At 45.8% G+C, this 19,727-nt stretch overlaps 2 protein-coding genes and 1 pseudogene across 4 annotated transcripts in view; 1 reads left to right on the plus strand and 2 right to left on the minus strand.

The window, feature by feature from the left end:
- BAIAP2L1 (BAR/IMD domain containing adaptor protein 2 like 1) overlaps positions 1–3,411 on the minus strand; it is a 92,915-nt gene extending 89,504 nt beyond the window's left edge. For both annotated transcript variants that reach the window (XM_078440406.2, XM_078440405.2), the window contains exon 1: positions 3,089–3,411. In XM_078440406.2, the coding sequence (XP_078296532.1) occupies positions 3,089–3,139 (51 nt within the window). In that variant the 5' untranslated portion in view covers positions 3,140–3,411. The remainder of the gene's footprint in view (positions 1–3,088) is intronic.
- Positions 2,367–14,349, plus strand: LOC132677675 (uncharacterized). 2 transcript variants are annotated; one of them, XM_078440407.1, is made up of 3 exons: positions 2,367–3,091; positions 12,392–12,631; positions 12,965–13,739. In XM_078440407.1, exons 1-3 carry the CDS (start codon positions 2,676–2,678, stop codon positions 13,209–13,211), a joined length of 903 nt encoding a protein of 300 aa, XP_078296533.1. In that variant the 5' UTR covers positions 2,367–2,675; the 3' UTR covers positions 13,212–13,739. The 2 variants fall into 2 exon arrangements, 1 of the variants encoding a protein (XP_078296533.1); XR_013552983.1 differs by lacking the exon at positions 12,965–13,739 and adding an exon at positions 13,747–14,349 and having other exon boundaries at positions 2,372–3,091.
- LOC132688805 (small ribosomal subunit protein eS17 pseudogene) lies at positions 10,886–11,824 on the minus strand (annotated as a pseudogene).
- Positions 14,350–19,727: the final 5,378 nt, after the last annotated feature.

Genomic DNA, 19,727 nt, shown 5'->3' on the forward strand with positions numbered 1-19,727 from the left:
TTGGGAGATGGATGGTGTTGTCTACAATTTTAAAGAGTGGTTTGAGCAGGCCTCTCTGAGACCGGGACATTTAAACAAAGACTTATGTGTCCCTTCCCCCCCCCCCCCCCCCCCCCCCCGCCCTCTTTTTAAGTAACATTTCCCCCCTTCACTGCTGCTTAGCAAGATTAATGCAGGTATGACAGCCCTGGATGACATCACACCCACCCCTCCTCAACTTCCTACCGCTTTAACAGTTCTAACTTCTAGGAAGGTTGTGGTTACTATTAAAGGTTTTTTTTGAAATGTATTTCTTCCTCGTACCACTAAAGCATGTACTCATCAGAAAATCACACAAAATCACAAGCAAGCACTGAGGGCAAATTATGGGCATACTATGCGGAGAAGGGGAGGGATCTTTGGGAACTCTAATTAGCAACAGTAACCTTGCTTGACATTTTGGGGCTTATTATCATACCATTTGTTTGTGAAGTCGTAAAACACACACCCTCCTGGGATTCAGCATAGGTCTGGAATAATCTTTTGTCTAAGTATACATTTTAGAAAACCCAGCAAATATGTAAATAAATACTGAAAGATACTTAATACTGCATACAGAGAGTCACACTACTTTATAATCCCCCACTTTCTCTAAAGATTTTATTCCTTTATTCCAAAGCTGGAGAAATTTGAGTATTTTAAAAAAAAAATCTAAAATCCATACTAGCTGCAAGCCATTAAATCTCATTTGCAGGTGGCTTTTGTAACTGCACCTGGTTAGGTTATCTTTCCATTAGTTAAACACTGTAGATTGTTAGGTAACATAAAGGAAATCTCTTAAAAAAACAAAAAAAACAAAACAAAACAAAAACTAGAATCATCAACACTGCCAGATTTTTACCATATTAAGCTTAAATTGTTTTCAGTTTTGGTCATCAGGGGTGGCGTGGGGAAGAACTCAATGAGGAGGTGGGGCAGGATTGCAGGCTTTCAACCAAACCTGCAAATGTAAAATTTCACTATGCATTTCCACCATAGCCCAAGCATGAGCCAGCAGCATTCCCCTCCTAGACTATATATAAACTTGCTGTCTGGAGCTGTAAATTCTTTTACCACCATTCAACATAAAAAACACGACACGAAAACATTAACGGAAAAATGGGTATTAAAGTCAATCAACAGGGGCACCTGGGTGGCTCAGTCAGTTGGGCATCCAGCTTCAGTTCAGGGCACGATCTCACGGTTGGTGGGTTCGAGCCCCGCATCGGGCTCGGTGCTGGCAGCTCCGAGCCTGGAGCCTGCTTCATATTCTGTGTCTCCCTCTCTCTCTGCCCCTCCCCAACTCGCACTCTGTCTCTGTCTCTTGAAAATAAATAAATGTTAAAAAAAAAAAATTTTTAAAGAAAGTCAATCAACAAACATTTGTGAGCTTTTAACATGTTTTAAGACACTTGGGAATGGAAGGCCATAAGTAACTGGTCTCTGATGTTCAGGGTATTACAACTTTTCGAAGTATGAGAATGGTTTACACTGCCTCATGTCTACAAATATGTTGCACCCAAACAATGAAATCCAAACTTCTTGCATCCTGCCCCAGTTCTCTGGGGTTGGCATTTGTGACACTACAACTCACTTGAGTACAGCCCCTCCACTGAGTCATTGCTAAAAGTGAAAGGAAAAAGTGGGAGAAAAAACAGAGTTACTTCGGAGCATCTGATTGCCTGTCTCAAACTGATCTCTCATCCCAGATCGGAAAGATCTATGTGCCTGTCTTCCTGGAGGCAGGAAGATAGGAACCTGGGTGTTCACGGTGTTTTCGTGCCCCAGTGGACACTCAGACTGCCTGATATCTGCAATGATCCGCATTCCTCAATTGCACTGGGTTTTTCCTTAACTGACGCTCGCAGGAGTGGCTCCAATCCCGCGGGTCTTAGAGTAAAAATGTGTTATTTACACACCGTCAACACCCCACACTGCCAGCCCCACCACCTTCAGGATCACTTAAATATTAACAATCTCAATACAAATGTAAAACTTTAACATTCACGTTTCTGCGATTTCTAAAAATTGCCTTGTGTCAAGGAAACAGTTATTAGTGAGACCAAAAATGCTGTGTCCACTGCGTCTAGCATAACTTTCTAGAAAATATAATTCATGTTACCTATTTGTGTATTCAGAAGAAGGGAATCAATTATTTTGAACTCAAAAGACAGATGACGACTATATTTTCACACTCTTCTTTATTCCTTTCCTATAAAAGTCAATGAACTCCTCTGATTTCAAGAATTCACTCAGACCTTTCAACCCTAGAGACTAAATTTTAGGGCTAAAAAAAAAAAAAAAGTCTATAAAAGTGACCAAAAGGTGGGCCTTAAAAATGGCTACAAATGAATTTAGAGAACTTGAATTTTGAATTAAAACAAAAGTTGTTTTGTAGTCTATTAATAGCAGATGATTAAGCACGTATCTTATTTCAACTGGAATTCATTTACAAGCACTTAAACGTACTAAACTGGCCACTAATCCCAAATCTGTGTCTGCTTCTGGAAAAAAACGCTTTCATAATAAAGACAAGTTAAGAGCGTGACCGTCAACGCATTCCTTCAGGTAAGGTCCATTTTCATTAGAACCTCGGGGGCGGCCGGGGGGAGGGGTCCTGGGACCCCGGTCGCCTCCCGGGACAATCGCCCAGCGGAATGCGGCGCCGCGCGAGGCAGGGTTCCCCGAGCCCGCGGCGCCCCCCGGACGCACCTGGCGCGGCCCGAGCACAGCGCGCCGCTCGCCCACGTCCTCGCAGGCAGGAAAGTGGCGCTGCTCCCGCGCCCCCGAGAGCCCGGGCGCAGCGGCCCCCCAGGGACGGGACACTCTCCCCTCACCCCCACGTCTGGCTGCGAAACGTGTGGCTAGCAGGGCGTCACAGCGCCGGGAGGGGGAGGGTGTTCCCGCGTCAAGTCCCCTCCTCGCCCCGACCTTTCCCCGGGCGACGACCGCGAGCCGCCGCGGGGCCTCCCCGCTTCCCCGGCCTCGAGCTCCCAGCCCGTGCCTTCCCGGGCCCCGGGCCTCCCGCCCTCGAACGGCGAGGCCCCGGGACCGTCCTGGACCCGCTTACCCGGTAGGTGCTCTCCGTGAGCCGGTTCACCTCCTCCGGCCCCCGCGACATGGCTGCAGCCGCCCGGCGGGGCGACGCGGGACGACGCGGCGGGGCCTCGTGGCCGCCCGACCCTGGGCGGCGGGAGCGCCGGTGCGGCTGAGGGGCCCTCGAAGGTCGGCCGCTGCCACAGCCGTCGGTCCCGCAGTGCCGGCGCGCTCCTCCGCCGCCAAAATGTCAAAAGTTGTAGCGCCGCCGCCGCCGCCGCCCGTGAAGAACTGAGGAGACGCGGCCTGACGCGGCGGGGCGAGGCGAGGCGAGCGGGCCGGGTGGCCCCACCTGAGGCGGGAGGGGTGGGCGGGGCCGGAGTGGGCGGGGCGGCTCCACCTGAGGCGGACGAGTGGAAGGACGGGGAGGAGGCGGGCCGAGCCGGGGGGGCGGGGCAGCGTGGCCTGGGTGGGCGGGGCGGAGGCGAGCTGGGCCGAGAGGGCGGGGCGGCCCCACCTGAGGCGCCGGAGGCGGGGCGGCCACCCTTTGCCTCATTGCTGCCCGCGGAGAGCTCCTGACTCGCGGCCGCCCGGATCCCGCGAGGCATCGGTACCTCGCGATGCTGTTCTACTTGGACAGAGCCCGCAGGGGGGACGGTGAGGCCCCAAGACCCACGCTTTCCGCGGGCGCCCCTCCGTGCTGTCTCTTGGGGACTGCGGGAAGGGGGACCCATGTCCCCCAGTTGTATTGATTTCGCTGTTTTACCCCCTTCCTGCGCACCCCTCTCGCTGACCCTAAAGACCTGAGGGGATCCCAAGGCAGGGGCTCTCATAGATGGAGGAAGGAGGCTGCCACCTGCAGTTTTGGAAGCTCCTGTTGGATTAGAAACTTAATGAATGCCAAAATATGGTCGCAGAAACGGCAGTACATTTTTAAACTTTACATCAAGAACGACCTTTAATGTTACGTAGCCGTGCTATTCAGGAGATCGTTACTGGATTTAGAGAGCCACGGTGAGCTGAGGTGTTGTGGAGGTAACTCTTCCTTTCAACACTTACAGGGAGCAGGTGTGTGGCTCCTGATGCTCCCTGTCCTCTTCTCCACCCCAGCTCCAGCCCAGACCCTGAGGATCCAGAACAGTCTTCTTCAGACAGGAGCCACGGCTTAATATCTGAGACATCCTCCCAACAAGGAGGTCTTATTCTGGTTTTCAAAAGCTTCCATTTGGGTGCAATTGCATCTTTTATGAGCTGTTAGGATATGAGGCTTCTAAACTGCTCTTGTGATAAAGTTCAATTGGCAATGTACACAAAGAAGGCACTGTGTGTCCCAGATGAGAACACCAAGAGAATGAAATGTGGCTGGACTTAGAACAGAGACAACCACTTGGACTCTGGGACAATGTTACCGGGTTTTACAAGTTATAAAACATCATGCTTGGGAACCAAAAGATTATGTGTTCTCAGGTGTTGGGGGAAATAACACATCAGCCCTAGGTTTCAGGCAGTGGAAGTGACTGCCTCCTTCCTTAAAAGATCTCTAGCATTTGGTTCATAAGATTTGCCAATTGGGTTTCATTTGCCATGTTGAGGTGAACTCATGACCTTATAATTACCATCGTTATGTATTAGGCTCCTCACGTATGTCTGCTGGTTTTCATTTAAACTTGAAAATCCCTGACTTAACTTTGCAGGTCTCCTTTTGTCTTAGAACTAACCTCTGTGCTTTCTGATGAATGGGGTCATTTCACTCTCTGCTGCAGGGCAGTCAGTCAACCGAGGAGTTGGGAAAGAGAGCAGAGGCTTAACCTTTAACACCCCACAGCTCAGCAGTGTAGCTCAGAGTCAGAAAAGACAGAGATTAACAAACCACCTTAAAACTGGCAAGCATCTCAGATGGCCTGATTTGATTGCCAAGGTTGATATTTGATCAAAGGACCAGGTTCATGACTGTATGCAAATCTACAAACAGATATTCTGTTATATTTAACTCTCCTTTATGGAAATAATTTCCTGGTTGGGACCATCCTGCTCCTTTAGAAGTCTTCTTGGTCTGTACAGACATTAAGAATAGTGCCATTCAGCTCTCAGCTTAGTAGCTGGCATATAGATGCCTGGTAGTTGTTTGTTGAACAAGAGTATGAGTATTGATTATCTGCTCCATGCCAGGCGCTCTGCTGGGAGGGGTGGGTGCAGGAATGCAAAATGAACTGCCCTTGACCGAAGCCCTTAATGCATACGCGAGAAGTAGAATTCAAGGAGGACCCTAATGGAAGGTGTAGTCGAGGTACGGTCAAAGGTGCTGTCGGTGTGAAAAGGTGGGAGACCTCTCAAAAAGCGAGTTGTATTAGGCTCTTCAAGTGCGTTTGTTGGTTTCATGCAAACTTGAAACTGAACTTGAAGTTGTACTAAGACTTCCTGACGCTCTGGGCAAGGAAAGTGAAACCCATAGAAAGGAATGACTCAGGAGAAGGTGAGGAGAAGCCATTTGGCCCAACAGTTTTCCATCTGCTGGGAAAGCCCTGCAGCGGCCCTCCCCCAACCCAGAACACGAGTGGCCTGAAGAAGGGTGGGCCCTGAACAGGTCCCAATGGGCAGGCACCCAAGGTTTCCTCTTTTAACTTTTGCTTGAGTTTAAACAAGTAAAAATCCTGTTTATGTTAACAAAGTTTGTAAGAAGCAATCGCAGATGCCAACATCACAAAGACTTTGAAAGCCACACTCCTAACAGGCTCTTGTTTTGAGGTTTTACCTTCTTCGGAACTTGCTGACAAGGGGCTCTCAGCCTTGCCGGATGCTTCAGGATGCACACGAGAATTCCACTCTGCTTTGCGACACAAGAGGTCTCTGTCGATATGATAGTAGTTTGGGGCAAATTCCCATATGAAATGCCAAGAGGGAGGATGGGGCTTTAAGTATTCCCATTCTGAAAAGGCAATGTGAGTTGGAGACTCGTTGGCTGTTCTGTAACTTTCTCCCCGTCCAAGGTGCATTGCCTTCTCCAGGGCACCAAGTTCACTTCTGTTATGGAGTTTCTCACAAGCTGTTCCTTCAGCCCAGAATGTGCTTCCCCCACTCACACAGCATTTTCCCATAATTTGGATTTTACCCTAGATGCAGCCTCAGAGAGGCCTTCCTTAACCCCTCCACCTGCAGACGTTATTTTAGACCCTCTCTATCATGGCATGTTCTTTTCTTTAAAAAAAATTTTTTTTAAATGTTTGTTTATTTTTGACAGAGAGAGAGAGAGAGACAGAGCATGAGCAGGGGAGGGGCAGAGGGAGAGGGAGACACAGAATCCGAAGCAGGGTCCAGGCTCCAAGCTGTCAGCACAGAGCGCAATGTGGGGCTTGAACTCACAAACCACGAGATCATGACCTGAGCCCAAGTCGGATGCTCAACTGACTGAGCCACCCAGGCACCCCTTGGCATGTTCTTTTCTAATAGTGCTTATCGCTTGCTATGGTAGGTTGGAGAATAACTCCCCAAGGCTGTCCAAGTCCAAGCTTTGGAAACTGTGAATGTTAACTCACATGGCAAAGAGACTCTGCAAATGAGATCAAAGATTTTGAGAGGAGGGGATAATCTGGGATTATCTGGATGGACTGGATGTAGTCACAAAGGTCCATATAAGAGGGACATGGGAGAAGTCAGGGGAGGAGGAGAGGTGATACAGAGGCAGAGCCTGTCATGATGCATTTTGAAGACCAAGGAAGGGGCCACAAGCCAAGGAATAACAAGGAGGTCACTAGGAGCTGGCAAAGCAAGTATACAGACCCTCCCATCGGAGCCTCCAGAAGAAACTACCTCTGCAGACACCTTGATCTCAGCCCTGTGAAACTCATCTCGCACTTCTGCCCCAGAACTGTAAAAGAATAAACGCATGTTGTTTTGAGCCACTAAATGTGTAGTAATTTGTTGGAAACTAATACACTAGCTAAACTTTTCCTTGTTCATTTCTCTATTGATTGTCTCTTTCCACTCCATTCTCCCATTAGAATGCAAATATCACGAGGGCAGGGCTGACTCCTGTCTGGTTCTCTGCAGGTGGCTCAGTGCCTGGCACACAGTAGGTGCTCAAGAACTGTTCTAAGAAGATACATTTATGAGGTAGTCAAAAGGCTCTTTATTTCACAAAAAGCAACTATGTCAGGGGTTTGCTTTTCCAGCTTTCAAAAAACGATAAAATAGACTGCAAAACACCTGAAGTCTGAAGTCCTTGGTGAGAATATACAGATATTAGATTCAATTCACCAAATACCAAACGGTAACAAAGCATTGGCATAAACAAATTTTGAGAAAAATTCCTGAACTTTTTACGATGTGCAGTGCATGGCAGACACACTGTTGTATGGACAATCTGAGAACATTAGCACTCAAGAAAAGTTAAATACTCATTCTATTTATGGAAACACTAGGGACACCTGGGTGGCTCCGTTGGTTAAGCCTCCGACTTTGGTTCAGGTCATAATTTCTCAGTTTGTGTGTTTGAGCCCTGTGTCAGGCTCTGTGCTGACAGCTCAGAGCCTGGTGCCTGCTTCGGATTCTGTGTCTCCTTCTCTCTCTGCCCCTCCCCTGCTCACACTCTGTCTCTCAAAAATAAATAAACGTTAAAAAAAACACACTAAATAATAGCTCTAAAGTATAGTGGCTTATTAACCTTTCATGTAAGTCCTTCTAAGAATAAGAGTTAAATGCAAAATACATTAATATATTTTAAATGCTATATGACCATGAAGCTTTCAATGATTCCATAAAATACATGTGAAAGCCAATTTTGTCACTTCAATGGCATTTGAACCACTTCTGCTTTTCAACTTTGCTCAATTTTTTCAACTTTGTTCAAATTTAAGAAAGCTCAAATCTTAATCCATCTTCTCTACTGTTCCTGAATTACTAACTTTGATATTTTGCACATCTTTATCTTACTGTGTTGCATTCTGGATAATTTTTCCAGAATCATCCTCTGCATCACTCATTCTTTCTTTGGCTATGTCAAATTCCTGTGTAATTAATCTACCCATTGAGTTTTAAATTTCAATATTTTTTTATTTCTATAATTCTACTTGGTTCTCTTTCAACTATCACTTTCTGTTAAAAAAAAAAACAGCTTTATTGGGCTATAATTCACATACCATACAATGTATCTATTTAAAGTGTACAATTTAATGGTCTTTAGGTTATTCGTGAAGTTGAGCATTCAATTTTAGAACATTTTCATCACCCCAAAAGCAATCCTGTAATGATTAGCTGTTAGTCTTCATCTTCCTTCAACCCTGTCTCCTAGTCCTATACAACCACTAGATCCACTTTCTGTCTCTGTAGATTTGTCTACTCTGAACATTTCATACAAATGGGATCATAGAATGTGTGGTCTTTTGTGATTGGTTTCTTTCATTTAGTATAGTGCTTTCAAGGTTCATCCATGTTGTAGTATGTATCAGGACTGAGTTCCTTTTAGTTGCTGGATAATATTCCAATATTTCATCATATACCACTTTTGCTTATCCATTCATCCATCAATGGACATCTGGATTATTTCTACTTTTTGGTTTTTGTGATGAATACTGCTGTGAACATTTGTATGTAAGTTTCTATGTTTCTTAGGTACACATCTGAGAGTGCGTTTGCAGGGTGCTTCCATGCTGAACAGTTTTGAGAACTGCCAAATGGTTTTTCAAAGTGGCTGCATCATTTTACATTTCCACCAGCAATGTATGAGGGTTCCAATTTCCCTACATCTTTGTCAACATTTGTTGTCCATTTTTTTTAGGCTCTCCTCCTGGGTGTAAATTGGTATCTTGTGGTTTTGATTTGCATTCTCTAATGGCTAATGATGTTGAGTATCTTTTCATGCACTTATTGCATATCATCTTTGGAGACTGTCTATTCAGATCTTTGACCCATTTTTAAATTGTGTTATTTTATCTTCTGATTATTGAGTTGCCAGTGTTCTTCATGTATTCTGGATGTGAGTCTCTTACGTATCTCTTATCAGATGTATGGCTTACAAATATTTTCTCCCATTCTGTAGGTTGTCCTTTCACCTCCGTGATGGTGTGCTTTGAAGCACACACATACAAATTTTTTTAACGTTTATTTATTTTGAGAGAGAGAGAGGTGCATGTGTGCACATGAGCGGGGTGGCAGGGGCAGAGAGAGAGGAAAGAGAGAACCCTGCGTTTACAGTGCAGAACCCAGCGCGGGGCTCAATTCCACAAACTGTGAGACCATGTCCTGAACCAAATCTGGACCACGTCCAGATGCTTAACCAACTGAGCCACCCAGGCACCCCTGAAAAATTTAATTTTAAATCCAATTTATCTAAATTTTTTTCTGTTGTTGCTTGTGATTTTGGTGTCATATAAGAAACCATTGCCTAACCCAAGGTCATCCTATGTGTTCATCTAAGAGTTCTATAGTTTTACATTTAGATCTACATTTCAAGTTAACTTTTGGGTATAATGTAAGAAAGGGGCTGAACCTCATCCTTTAGCTTGTGGATATCCAGTTGTCCCAGCATCATTTGTTCAAAAGATCATTCTTTACCTCATTGAGTTGTCTTGGTGCCCTTGTCAAAAATTAATTGGCCATAAATGTAAGGGTTTATCTCTGGACTTTCCATTCTATTCAGTTGATCTATATGCCTATCCTACCACAACAGTGCTATACTGTCTTGATTCCTGTAGCTCTGCATTAAGTCTTGAAATTGGAAACTGTGAGTCCTCCAACTTTGTCTTCTTCAGATTGTTTTTGGCTACTCTGAGTGCCTTGTATTTCATATCAATTTTAGTATTTGCCTGTTAATTTATGCAGGAAAAGGATCTGGGATTTTGATATGGTGTTATTGGATCTGTAGATCAATTTGGGAAGTATTACTACCTTAACAATGTTAAGTCTTCTGATCCATGAATATAGAATGTCCGCCCATTTATCTAGGTCTTTTATTTCTTCAAACAGTGATTTGTGGTTTACAAAGTACAAGTTTTACACTTCTTTTGTTAAATTTATTCCTAAGTATTTTTATGCTAATGTAAATTGAACGGTTTTCTTATTTTCATTTTCAGATTGCTCGTTGAGAATGTACAGAAATATAATTGATTTTTATGTATTTATCTGGTAACCTTGTTATCAGATTGAGGAAATTCCCTTCTATTCCTAGTTTGTCAAGTGTATTATAATGAAAGTGTTAATTTTTTTCCCAATGCTTTTCCTGTGTCTTGTGAGATGATCATGGGTTTTTTGGTCCTTTGTTCCGTCGATTCGGTGTATTACAATGATTGAACTTTTGTATTTTGTTATCACCCTTGCATTCCTGGGATACATTCCCCTTAGTCATGGTGTATAATCCTTTTTATTATTGCTGGATTCAGTTTGCTAGTATTTTATTGATGATTCTTACATTTGTATCATAAGGGACATTGATGTGTTGTTTTCTTGTGACGTCTTTGACTGATTTTGATATTAGGGCAATACTGATCCTATAGAAGGAATTGGGAAATGTTCCCTCATCTTCTGTTCTTTGGAAGGGTTTATGAAGAATTGGTATTTATTTTTCCTTGAATGTTTGGTAGCATTCACCAGGGAAGCCACCTAGATCTGAACTTTGCTTTGTGGGCAGTTCTAAAACCATGAATCTAATCTCTTTTTATAGGGTCTTTCTGTTTCTTTTTCAGATGTTATTTCCTTATGGTTTCTATTCCTTCTTCTCTGTAATCACTTGCAATATTATTTTATAGTTTCTCCCAGATAGTTCTGTGTCATTTCTGTTTGTTTGTTTTACTTTGTCTGGTTTGGTTATTTATTGTTTCATTAAGCCATGGTTGTGTTTGCTGTGCATGCTCTATCATGGCGAATCACAACTTTCTTTATCCGTTTTGGGAATTTGTTGTTGTTGTTTTCGTCCAAGGTTTATTGACGATATCGCAGCACAGCAGAAGGAGTCACGTGGTGTCCTGGAGTTCATGCCAACTGTAGGCTGTGTGACCTGCAGGCTGGACAGACTGCCAAAGTCCAAGAGCTTCAACATTTCCTCAGTGTCAGGATCTACTTCATTGATCTCCTGATCCAGGACTGAGACCTCAGGAACATAATGATCTCTCCTTTCTCTCTCTTCCTTCTGCAACTTAATGGAGATCCTGCTTACCGGGCCTCTCTGAATCTGCTTCATCCATTGAGTGACATCAAGTGCTATCTCACTGTAGAGGTTCTTGCTGGCAATAGTGGTGGTCTCCTTGCACATGCACTTATTGGCATGGGAGTCGTTGCCTAGGCATGTGTAGTACTTCTCAGTAATGACCCGGGCCACCTTCTTCACGGTGTTGGTGCGAACGTGGCCCACGTTGGTGGATCTGGTAATTATTATGAGGTCATCTTGCGTGGTGATCCACTTTGTCTGGAAAAACCCCATGTGGCCTGGGTTATAAAGTGTTCCTCCAGGAAAGCTTTGCATTTGTTCCTGCCAGGCCCTCCAAGAAGATTACCAAGGGAGGGTATAAAATTCAGACTCTGCCCCTGCCCCGTGTCATAGGTTTGGTGGGTTAATTTCTCTTAGGATAGTATTTTCTTCTACTAAACCCCCCAATGAAGCCAAATTCCTCTGTCCTCTCCCTGGGCCAGAAAGTACCTCCTAGCACCTCTCTTACTGGCATGTAGTCTTCTGAGGATCCCATCTGTGTGAATGGGTCTTACTGTCTACTCGCCATCTTGTACGGGTCCCAAGTCCCTATACAGGTGGAACTTCTATAATATTGGAAACATCTGACCATTTGGGCCAGTTTTCAGCTCTAACACTCCCCTCCACACCCATAAGGGCTGCTATATCATCTGTCCTGGGCGCTTGGTTTTCTTCCCTTTGTGTTTTTGGCATCTGTTGTTGCCTTCTCCCTGCCCCCACCCCCCGCCCCCCAAAACTCGGCTGCATGTTAAAATATTTTTGTTACCTTTTATATGTCATTTCAAGTATTTGTAACTGGAGGAATTCTGGGTTGTACAGTCTGCCAGAAGCCTGAAAGGGCCTTTGTAGTCTCCCTTTGAGGCTGCTTCTGGGGTGATAAGCACTGGGCTAGGAGGCCAAGGATCACATTCCCTTTATCAGTATGTAGGACCGGGCAAGGCATTTTCCACTTCTTGGTCTGTTTTTTCACGTCCCGATTAGGGTGGTTGGTCCTCAAATTACTCTCAGTTCTAAAATTCTCTGATTTTTTTTTTCTTTTTTTTAAAGTCCTGTCCACAGCACTTATTCTGAAGTCTTATTCTCCAGGTGCAGATTGGCCTCTGTGAGGAGAGGCTATTTGCCCGAAGCCAAGATAACCCGAACATTCTTTACTTTTCCCAGGGCAGAAAGGAAGAGACACTCGTCTGTTGTCCCAAAAACCCCTCAGTGCCTTGGCTTCGCGGGGAAATGGTTGCCTTTGTGCAAGTGGATCGGCCTGGCCTCTCTTCATTTGCCTTGTCTTTTATTTTTCCAAGGAAAAAATATCAGCAGAGAAAGTTCCAGACCTTCTCTTCCCATGCAGCCTGGTTTTCTGTATTTAGCAAATGCCAAACATCGACCATGTCTGCAAATTTCCTCTCGGTAAGACTTAAATTCTTGCACAGCGTGCCCAACATTTTATCTCGATAGACAAGCGCAGTAAGGTCTGGAACAATTTTACCTTTAGGTGGGGCTTTTTCTTGGAGGAAAGACTTGGGAAAAGATACTCTGAAGTGCTTTGACAGGGATCTATTGAGCCAGATAGACAATTCTCCTGTCCTTTCCCCTGTTGCTGCGGCCATAGTAACGAAGCCAGAAGGCAAACAGGATTGTCAAGCAATTCCCCAAAATGAACAGCAGGGGGTGCTGAGGGGGTGGAACAGAAGGGAATATCTTTCCAGCCAGGACAGTTTGTCTTTGGACGCTTTCTTTCAGGGAGAGCAAAGGCTTGTCTCGGATGAACTTTTTGTCTGCATCTCCATCTGATTACACACCCATGTTTGTGTCCACGTGCCTTCCAGCTGCCACCTCACTACACGGGCCCCTTCAACCCCGGGCCCTGGGCATTTCTAGTGCATTTGTTTCCAGAACAGCTCAGACCGTCTGTAACCTTTCTCTTGGTCTATCAGTGTCCCACCACTCTGACTCTGAATTTTCATGGATCCAAGAGAGCAATAAATGATGAAGGAATGCAACCGTTTTGCTAAAAGGGGAAGTATTAGCCCCGAGGATCTTGAAATTCAGCATAAAATGAAAATTTCCATTAGGCAAATGCGTGCAATTATAAATAATTAAGCAAAAACCTTGACTAGTCATTACGTGTTTCTTTAAAAATGTCCCTAACATTGACATTGACCAAGAAGCAAAAGAAGGCTTAACAATCAATGGGAACTTTGCTGAGTCCAAAAGGCAGATTTTGCCACTTAAGCCAGTTTGTAATGTCCCATTAGTATCCGATCGCTATAAAACTTTAAGCATGCGTTTGGCTATGATGTCAGGCAGTACTCTGGGCCCAGAAGTAGCAGTCACAAATCCATGGTGGAAAGAGCTTCACTATTTTAATGCTCTCAAAGGATGCACTCACCCAATTAAAATCATACATCCCATGCATTATCTGTTGTATTTAGAGATATTTAAAGGCTGCAGTTACTGTAGCCTTGGTAAAACAACAAGCAGGCATATGACATCAGATACTCCATCCCCTTTTTCTGTTATAGTGTGTAGAGAGCAAGAAGCTTGAATTTCTGGTCTCTCTTGCAATTGGGAGTGACAAAATAGACAACGTTCTGGCCAAAGAGACAAAGGAAATGAACAAAGGTCTACTGAGAAGGTAAAAGGCAAAATAGTTGGGGCTTGGGCAATTGTTTGCTTGACCCCTTAATAACTTCCTAGAAAGCAGATGTGATGTCCATGCAAGCCATCTTGTGAGCTCCAAGCAACAAATGAGACTGGGTGTCAACAAATTGAGCTTGGTGTGTGGAAAGAGAAAGAATGGGTCCCTGACAGCATGTGAGCCCTGAGTTTTCTGTTCTTTACAGCTGAAAGCATCCCTAAGTGACATATTGTAATTAAAATTTGGGAAAATTAGGGGTACGTGAGTGGCTCGGTCGGTTAAGCATCCGACTTGGGCTCGGGTCATGATCTCGCGGTTCATGAGTTTGAGCCCCGCGTCGGACTCTGTGCTGGCAGCGTGGAGCCTGGAGCCGGCGGCTTCAGATTCTGCGCCTCCCTCTGTCTCTGCCCCTCCCCTGCCCCTGCTGACACTCTGTCTTTCCTTCTCTCTCAAAAATAAATAAATGCTAAAAACAATTTTAAAAAATAAAATAAAAGTTGGGAAAATTTGTGATTGCGTTGAAGTCAACATATGCAAACATAACGAATCGTCACACGAAAAATCCAAAAGATGAGAAAGCGCTTCTTGAAACTTTTGATACATTTAAATGTCTTCATTTGGAGGATGACCATATTTAGAAATAAGGCCAAAAGATCTGGGGACTGCCAAATAAGAATATGATTATGGAGACCAAAGCAGGAAATATTAAAATTGGGACTCTCCTGGAAAATCCTAGAAAATTGTCTGTGAATTTACATCCTTAAGCCACTTTTTAAAAGTACTTTTACTTTAATCAAAGAACGTGATTTTACGCCCACTTTCCAAGAAATACATTTCTGAATCATTTTTCAAAGTTGGCAAATAAAAGCCTTCTAAAGATAAATCATCCACTTTGCTTTTAAGGCAGTCATTGCTCCCACAAAGCAACGACAATGACAATATCCCCGGAGGCCACAAAAAGAAAAGTATTCGCGTGTTATTACGAGCTAAAAAGGTGATCCATCTCTTGGCCTATAATTGAGTTCATAACTCTTGGAAGATTCCCTCTGTATCGGTGGCTTTCTTCCAAACACAGAAGGAGATGGGACTTTGGCGCAAAGTATCATTCAAAGATCCTTGGGTTGTAAAACATTTGGTTCTTTGATATTAAGCAGACAAGATATCTGGGGGTCTGCATTTCCTCCCATTCTGCTTGATCTGGCTGTTGGGCTATTGAGTAGACTCTTGAAGGCAGACGCCATGCTCCTTCCCCCGGGTAGAAATGGCAGCTGGGAAAGAGGAGCAGAATTCATGCCTTGTAGCGTAAGGCTGTAGTAAGCCTGACCTCAGGGTAGGCCTGGGCTCCTGGGGCCTGTCCCCGTTGCGACTTGGAGGCCAGGGTCTCCCGCCGCTATTGGAATGTGATAGGGGGGTGACAACAGTGTGCCCAACATGGAGGGAAGGTTAGTTTCTAGTCTCAGTGATAACGGATCCTGTGTGGCTTGGAGCAAGTCACGTCACGTTCCTGGACCTGTGTGTCCTAATCAATAGGAATGGGGGCAGACAGTATTCCAGGGGACCCTGAGGACGGTGAGGGCCATGCTTTCCCTTACGGCGCTTCTCCAGAGATGCAGCGACCTCGCCAGGCTCCCCACCGAATACACAGGAGGGAGAATCAGTTGCGTAGACCAGGAAGTCGCCGGTGCTAGGGCTGCTGGCCAGGAGGAGGCCCGGCTGGAGCTGCCTTAGTGGAGGCAGAGGGAAGGACATGCGTCCCTATTCTGAGGCTGCGGCTTGCCCACCCGGCCTCCTTCACAGCTGCCTTTGATCTCCAGATCATTCCCTTTCACTGTCAACAGAATGCGGCTCACCCTGGGATGGGCCGGCCTACTCTTTCACCCCCCACCTCAGGCTCCAGAGCCTGGTTGCAAAGTCACACGGAATTTCCACACGCCTCGAGGGCTGTACAACTACCTCGCAGGCGTATTTCAAGTTTTATTATTACTATTACTTTTTGAAGAGTGAACACTTTCTGATTTGTCACCTGTTTCGCTGGCCCACCCAGCCAACCAAATCACTGATCTTTAGCAGTATCGACGGTAGAGAAGGCGGCCAGATAACCAGGCTGAGCCAGAGCCTGGGGTCCAGCGGCATACCATAACCAACAGTTGCCTGGCCCTCGGGCACCTGGGTGGTTCGGTTCATTAAGAGTCTGACCTGGGGCCCCCCGTGGCTCCCAAGCCACCATTTGGAGAAAACGACTTTGGAAGAAGTGGGGCAGGCTGTTGGCATTTGGGCCCACACTCAAATCTCAGGTCTCAGTGACCTGATTCTTTCCAACCCGGTTTGGCCCAGCTTTCCATGCCATGCCCCTCTCCCCTCTCTGCCTTTTGAAAGCATTGTTCCGGGCCTGACTTTGCAATGAGATACTGGGAGCTTTACACACGTGGCATCGACAGAAGCTGCCACAGGGAGCTGAGACGCCCCTTCGCTGACATTCCTTGTGTCAGACGCTCTGATTCATCTGCAGGGTTTCATCCAGCTTAGTCCTCCAGTGACTGGGTCCCTCCTGGAGCCAGATTCTTGCCTGGTTGGGTGGGTCAAGGTATGACTCACCTTAACCAGCAGCTCACCCTTGAGTCACATGGATCAGGACACCCGGACGGATGTGACATCATCAGTAAACACAGACAGATAAGGAGGCGGCTCTGTTTGCCTTGTAGAGAAATGCCACCACCCTGGCTGGGCCTCTGTGGAGTGGATGAAGGACACCGAGTCCATGAGTGTTAACTCTGTGCAATGACTTATCTGTGGAGACACCAAGAATCTCGGGGCAGGGAAAGTCCTCAGGGGTCATCCTGTCACTTTGCTACAGTAAAGTGTTACTCTGTTGTTATTTCAAAGTCTAACCAGATAATCTTCTCATATTCTGCTCTCCAGTCCATGCATGGTCTCAGCTAAAAGATGGTGGGCCCCTTGAAGGCAGGGTCAGCCCCTAGTTCTGTGTCTCCCTCCATCACTCAAGAGAGATCTTTTGTCTCTCTCTTTTTTTTTAATAGAGAGAGGGGGGGCAGGGGAGAGGAAGAGGCAGAGAGAGAGGGAGACAGAGGATCTTAAGCAGGCTCCACGTGGAGCCCAATATGGTGGGGCTCGATGATGTGTGGCTCGATCCCACAACCCTGGGATCATGACCTGAGCTGAATTCAAGAGTCGGACGCTTAACCAACTGAGCCTCCCAGGCACCCCATGAAGAAAGAATTTGAATCAGTCTCCTTCCCCATCTAAATGAAGAGTCCCCTTTGGGGCTGAAATTTGCCATTTCTCCAGGGTCGTACAATTTTTTTTTAATTAAAAAATTTTTTTTTTAATGTTTATTTATTTTGAGGGAGAGAGAGAGAGTACAAGCAAGGGAAGGGCAGGGAGAGAAGGAGACACAGAATCTGAGCTGTCAGCACAGAGTCTGACGTGGGGCTCGAACGCACGAACTGTGAGATCATGATCTGAGTCGAAGTCAGACTCTTAACCAACTGAGCCATCCAGGTGCCCAAGGGTCATGCATTTGTTGGTTATGGTATGCTGCCGGACCCAGGCTCTGGCTCAGCCTGGTCACCTGGCTGGTGCAGCAGGCAGGGGCCCTTTGACCCTCTGGGGCTCTCCTAAGACCAGGCTGATGAGGCACATGATCCGTAACATGCCCTGGGAGCACTACCGAAGCCTGAGATGGATAGAAAGATAGGGAAAACCGATCCTGTCTATATTTGAGCATTTGCTATTTTGTTCATCATAGATCCTTTTTGCATTAGATTTTCTAAAACATTGCAGGAAGATAACTTGATTACTGAATCGTTTGGCATTCCATTCTTAAGTTTTGTGCTGAGTCAATTTCCTCCCTCACTTCTCTTGCCCAGTCCTGTCCCTGTGAACCAGAGAGATACGGGTGGACAGAAAGATTGTCCCAGGAAGCCTACCCCTATAGTTCCCCTCTGCTCTGCAGGGAAGGCAAAAGGCCTGTCTTGCTCTACAGTTTGCACAGACTTGGAGCCCCTTAAACCTTCCCAGCCAGCTGCTGCCTGGGACCCAGGAGGGCCAGAGGTGTGCCAGCTGTCTGAACTGCCCGCTGTGCCCACTAGATGGCGCGCTGGCTGTGCAGGTGAGAGAGGCACACCCTTCCTTGGCCAGGTCAGCTCTTCTAAGTGAGTGCTTGTCAGTGTAGAGAGCACCTGCCAGGTTGATCCCCACTGCAAGCCCAATGTATAGGTGAGGATCCTGAGGAAGCGAGGTGAAGTGACTCACCTGGTAGCCTTTAGTCCCTAATTAATACCAGCTGTGGGTTCTGGCCTTCAACCTGACCTGCCCAAACTTCCCTTCTTCCTGAATCAGTTGTTCTTGATCTGTTTTAGAGGTATCTTTTGACAACCTGGTGCAAGCTATAGGGACCCTCCTTGGAAAAAGTTTGAAAGTAATTTCATAGTCTTCTAGAACAGCACAGAAATAGATTAAGAACCTCTTTTCTAGGGGCGCCAGGGTGGCCCCGTCAGTTAAGTGCTTGACTCGATTTCGGTTCAGGTCATGATCTCACGGTTCGGGAGTTTGAGCCCCGCTTCGGGCTCCGCACTGACAGCACGGAGCCTGCTTGGGATTCTCTCTCCCCCTCTGTCTGCCCCTCTTCCCCATGTGCTCTTTCTCTCAAAATAAACAAAGACACTTTAAAAAGAGGCAACTGGGTACTGCATGTGAGTATTATTGGTGGCTCATGTGTGGCGGTGACAGCAGAGGTGGTGAGCAGATGGTCAGATTCTGGATGTACTTTGAAGGTGGAACCATGAGATTTCCTGATGAATCAGATGAGGGATGGGAGGGATTCAAGGCTTTTGGCATCCTCAAATAGGAGGATGGAATTGCCATCAATGAAGGGTGGGAGGTTGTAGATGCAGCCAGTTTTGGGGAGAAGAGTTGGAGTTTTGGTCATGTTAAATTTAAAATGTCCATTAGGGGCTCCTGGGTGACTCAGATGGTTAAGAATACGACTCTCGATTTCAGCTCAGGTCATGATCTCACAGTCATGAGACCAAGCCCCGTGTCAGTCTCTGTGCTATGTGTGGAGCCTGCTTGGGATTCTCTCTCTCTCTCTCTCTCTCTCTCTCTCTCCCTCCCCCACCCCCTCTCTGTCTCTCTTAAAAGAAACAAACATTAACAAAAATGATAAAATGTCCATTAGACCCCAAGCGAAGATGTATGGGAGGCACTGAATATATAAGCCAGGAGCTAGGAGAGTATAAATTTGAGAATAGTTGATGTATCAACAGTTTAATGTCTCAAAACACTTTGGTTGGTTATAAAGAGAGACTTAATTTTTTTTAAATGTTTATTTATCTTTGAGAGACAGAGAGAGGCAGAGAGAGAGGGAGATACAGAATCTGAAGCAGGCTCCAGGCTCTGTGCTGTCAGCACAGAGCCTGATGCGGGGCTTGAACCCATGAACCGTGAGATCATGACCTGAGCCGAAGTCAGGCACTTAACCGACTGAGCCACACAGATGTCCCAAAGAGAGACTTTTAAGTGTAGCGTTATATACACACAGGGCTGATTCTAAGGACTTTAGATGAGAATTATGGAAAATAATGTGGCTAGCTTACCTTTGATGGTGTCAGAGGAGTTTTGTTCTCTTTGCTCTAGGAATGTCAAGGGTGTGATCCATTATATCATGCAATGCTCCCTCCATCCTAATCAATTTCATCTTGGGTGCCCAGCTGGCTCAGACAGAGGAGGGTGTGACTCTTGATCTCGGGGTTGTGAGTTTGAGCCCCATGCTAGGTGTCGAGATTCCTGTTTTTAAGGAATAAATAAAATAAATAAAACTTAAAAAAAAGTTCTCATCAAAATAAA

Source organism: Panthera onca, chromosome E3 (assembly GCF_046562875.1).
Source record: "Panthera onca isolate mPanOnc1 chromosome E3, mPanOnc1 haplotype 2, whole genome shotgun sequence".
NCBI classification, from domain to species: domain Eukaryota; kingdom Metazoa; phylum Chordata; class Mammalia; order Carnivora; family Felidae; genus Panthera; species Panthera onca.

What these genes read in the sequence shown, in the direction of transcription:
- LOC132677675 (XM_078440407.1), top strand. Translation starts at nt 2,676, where the DNA reads ATGCGGCGCCGCGCGAGGCAGGGTTCCCCGAGCCCGCGGCGCCCCCCG. An exon ending in GTCCTGGACCCGCTTACCCG is followed by an intron (nt 3,092 to 12,391) that starts GTAGGTGCTCTC and finishes TACTTTTCCCAG; the next exon opens with GGCAGAAAGGAAGAGACACT. An exon ending in TGTCTGCAAATTTCCTCTCG is followed by an intron (nt 12,632 to 12,964) that starts GTAAGACTTAAA and finishes GCTTTCTTTCAG; the next exon opens with GGAGAGCAAAGGCTTGTCTC.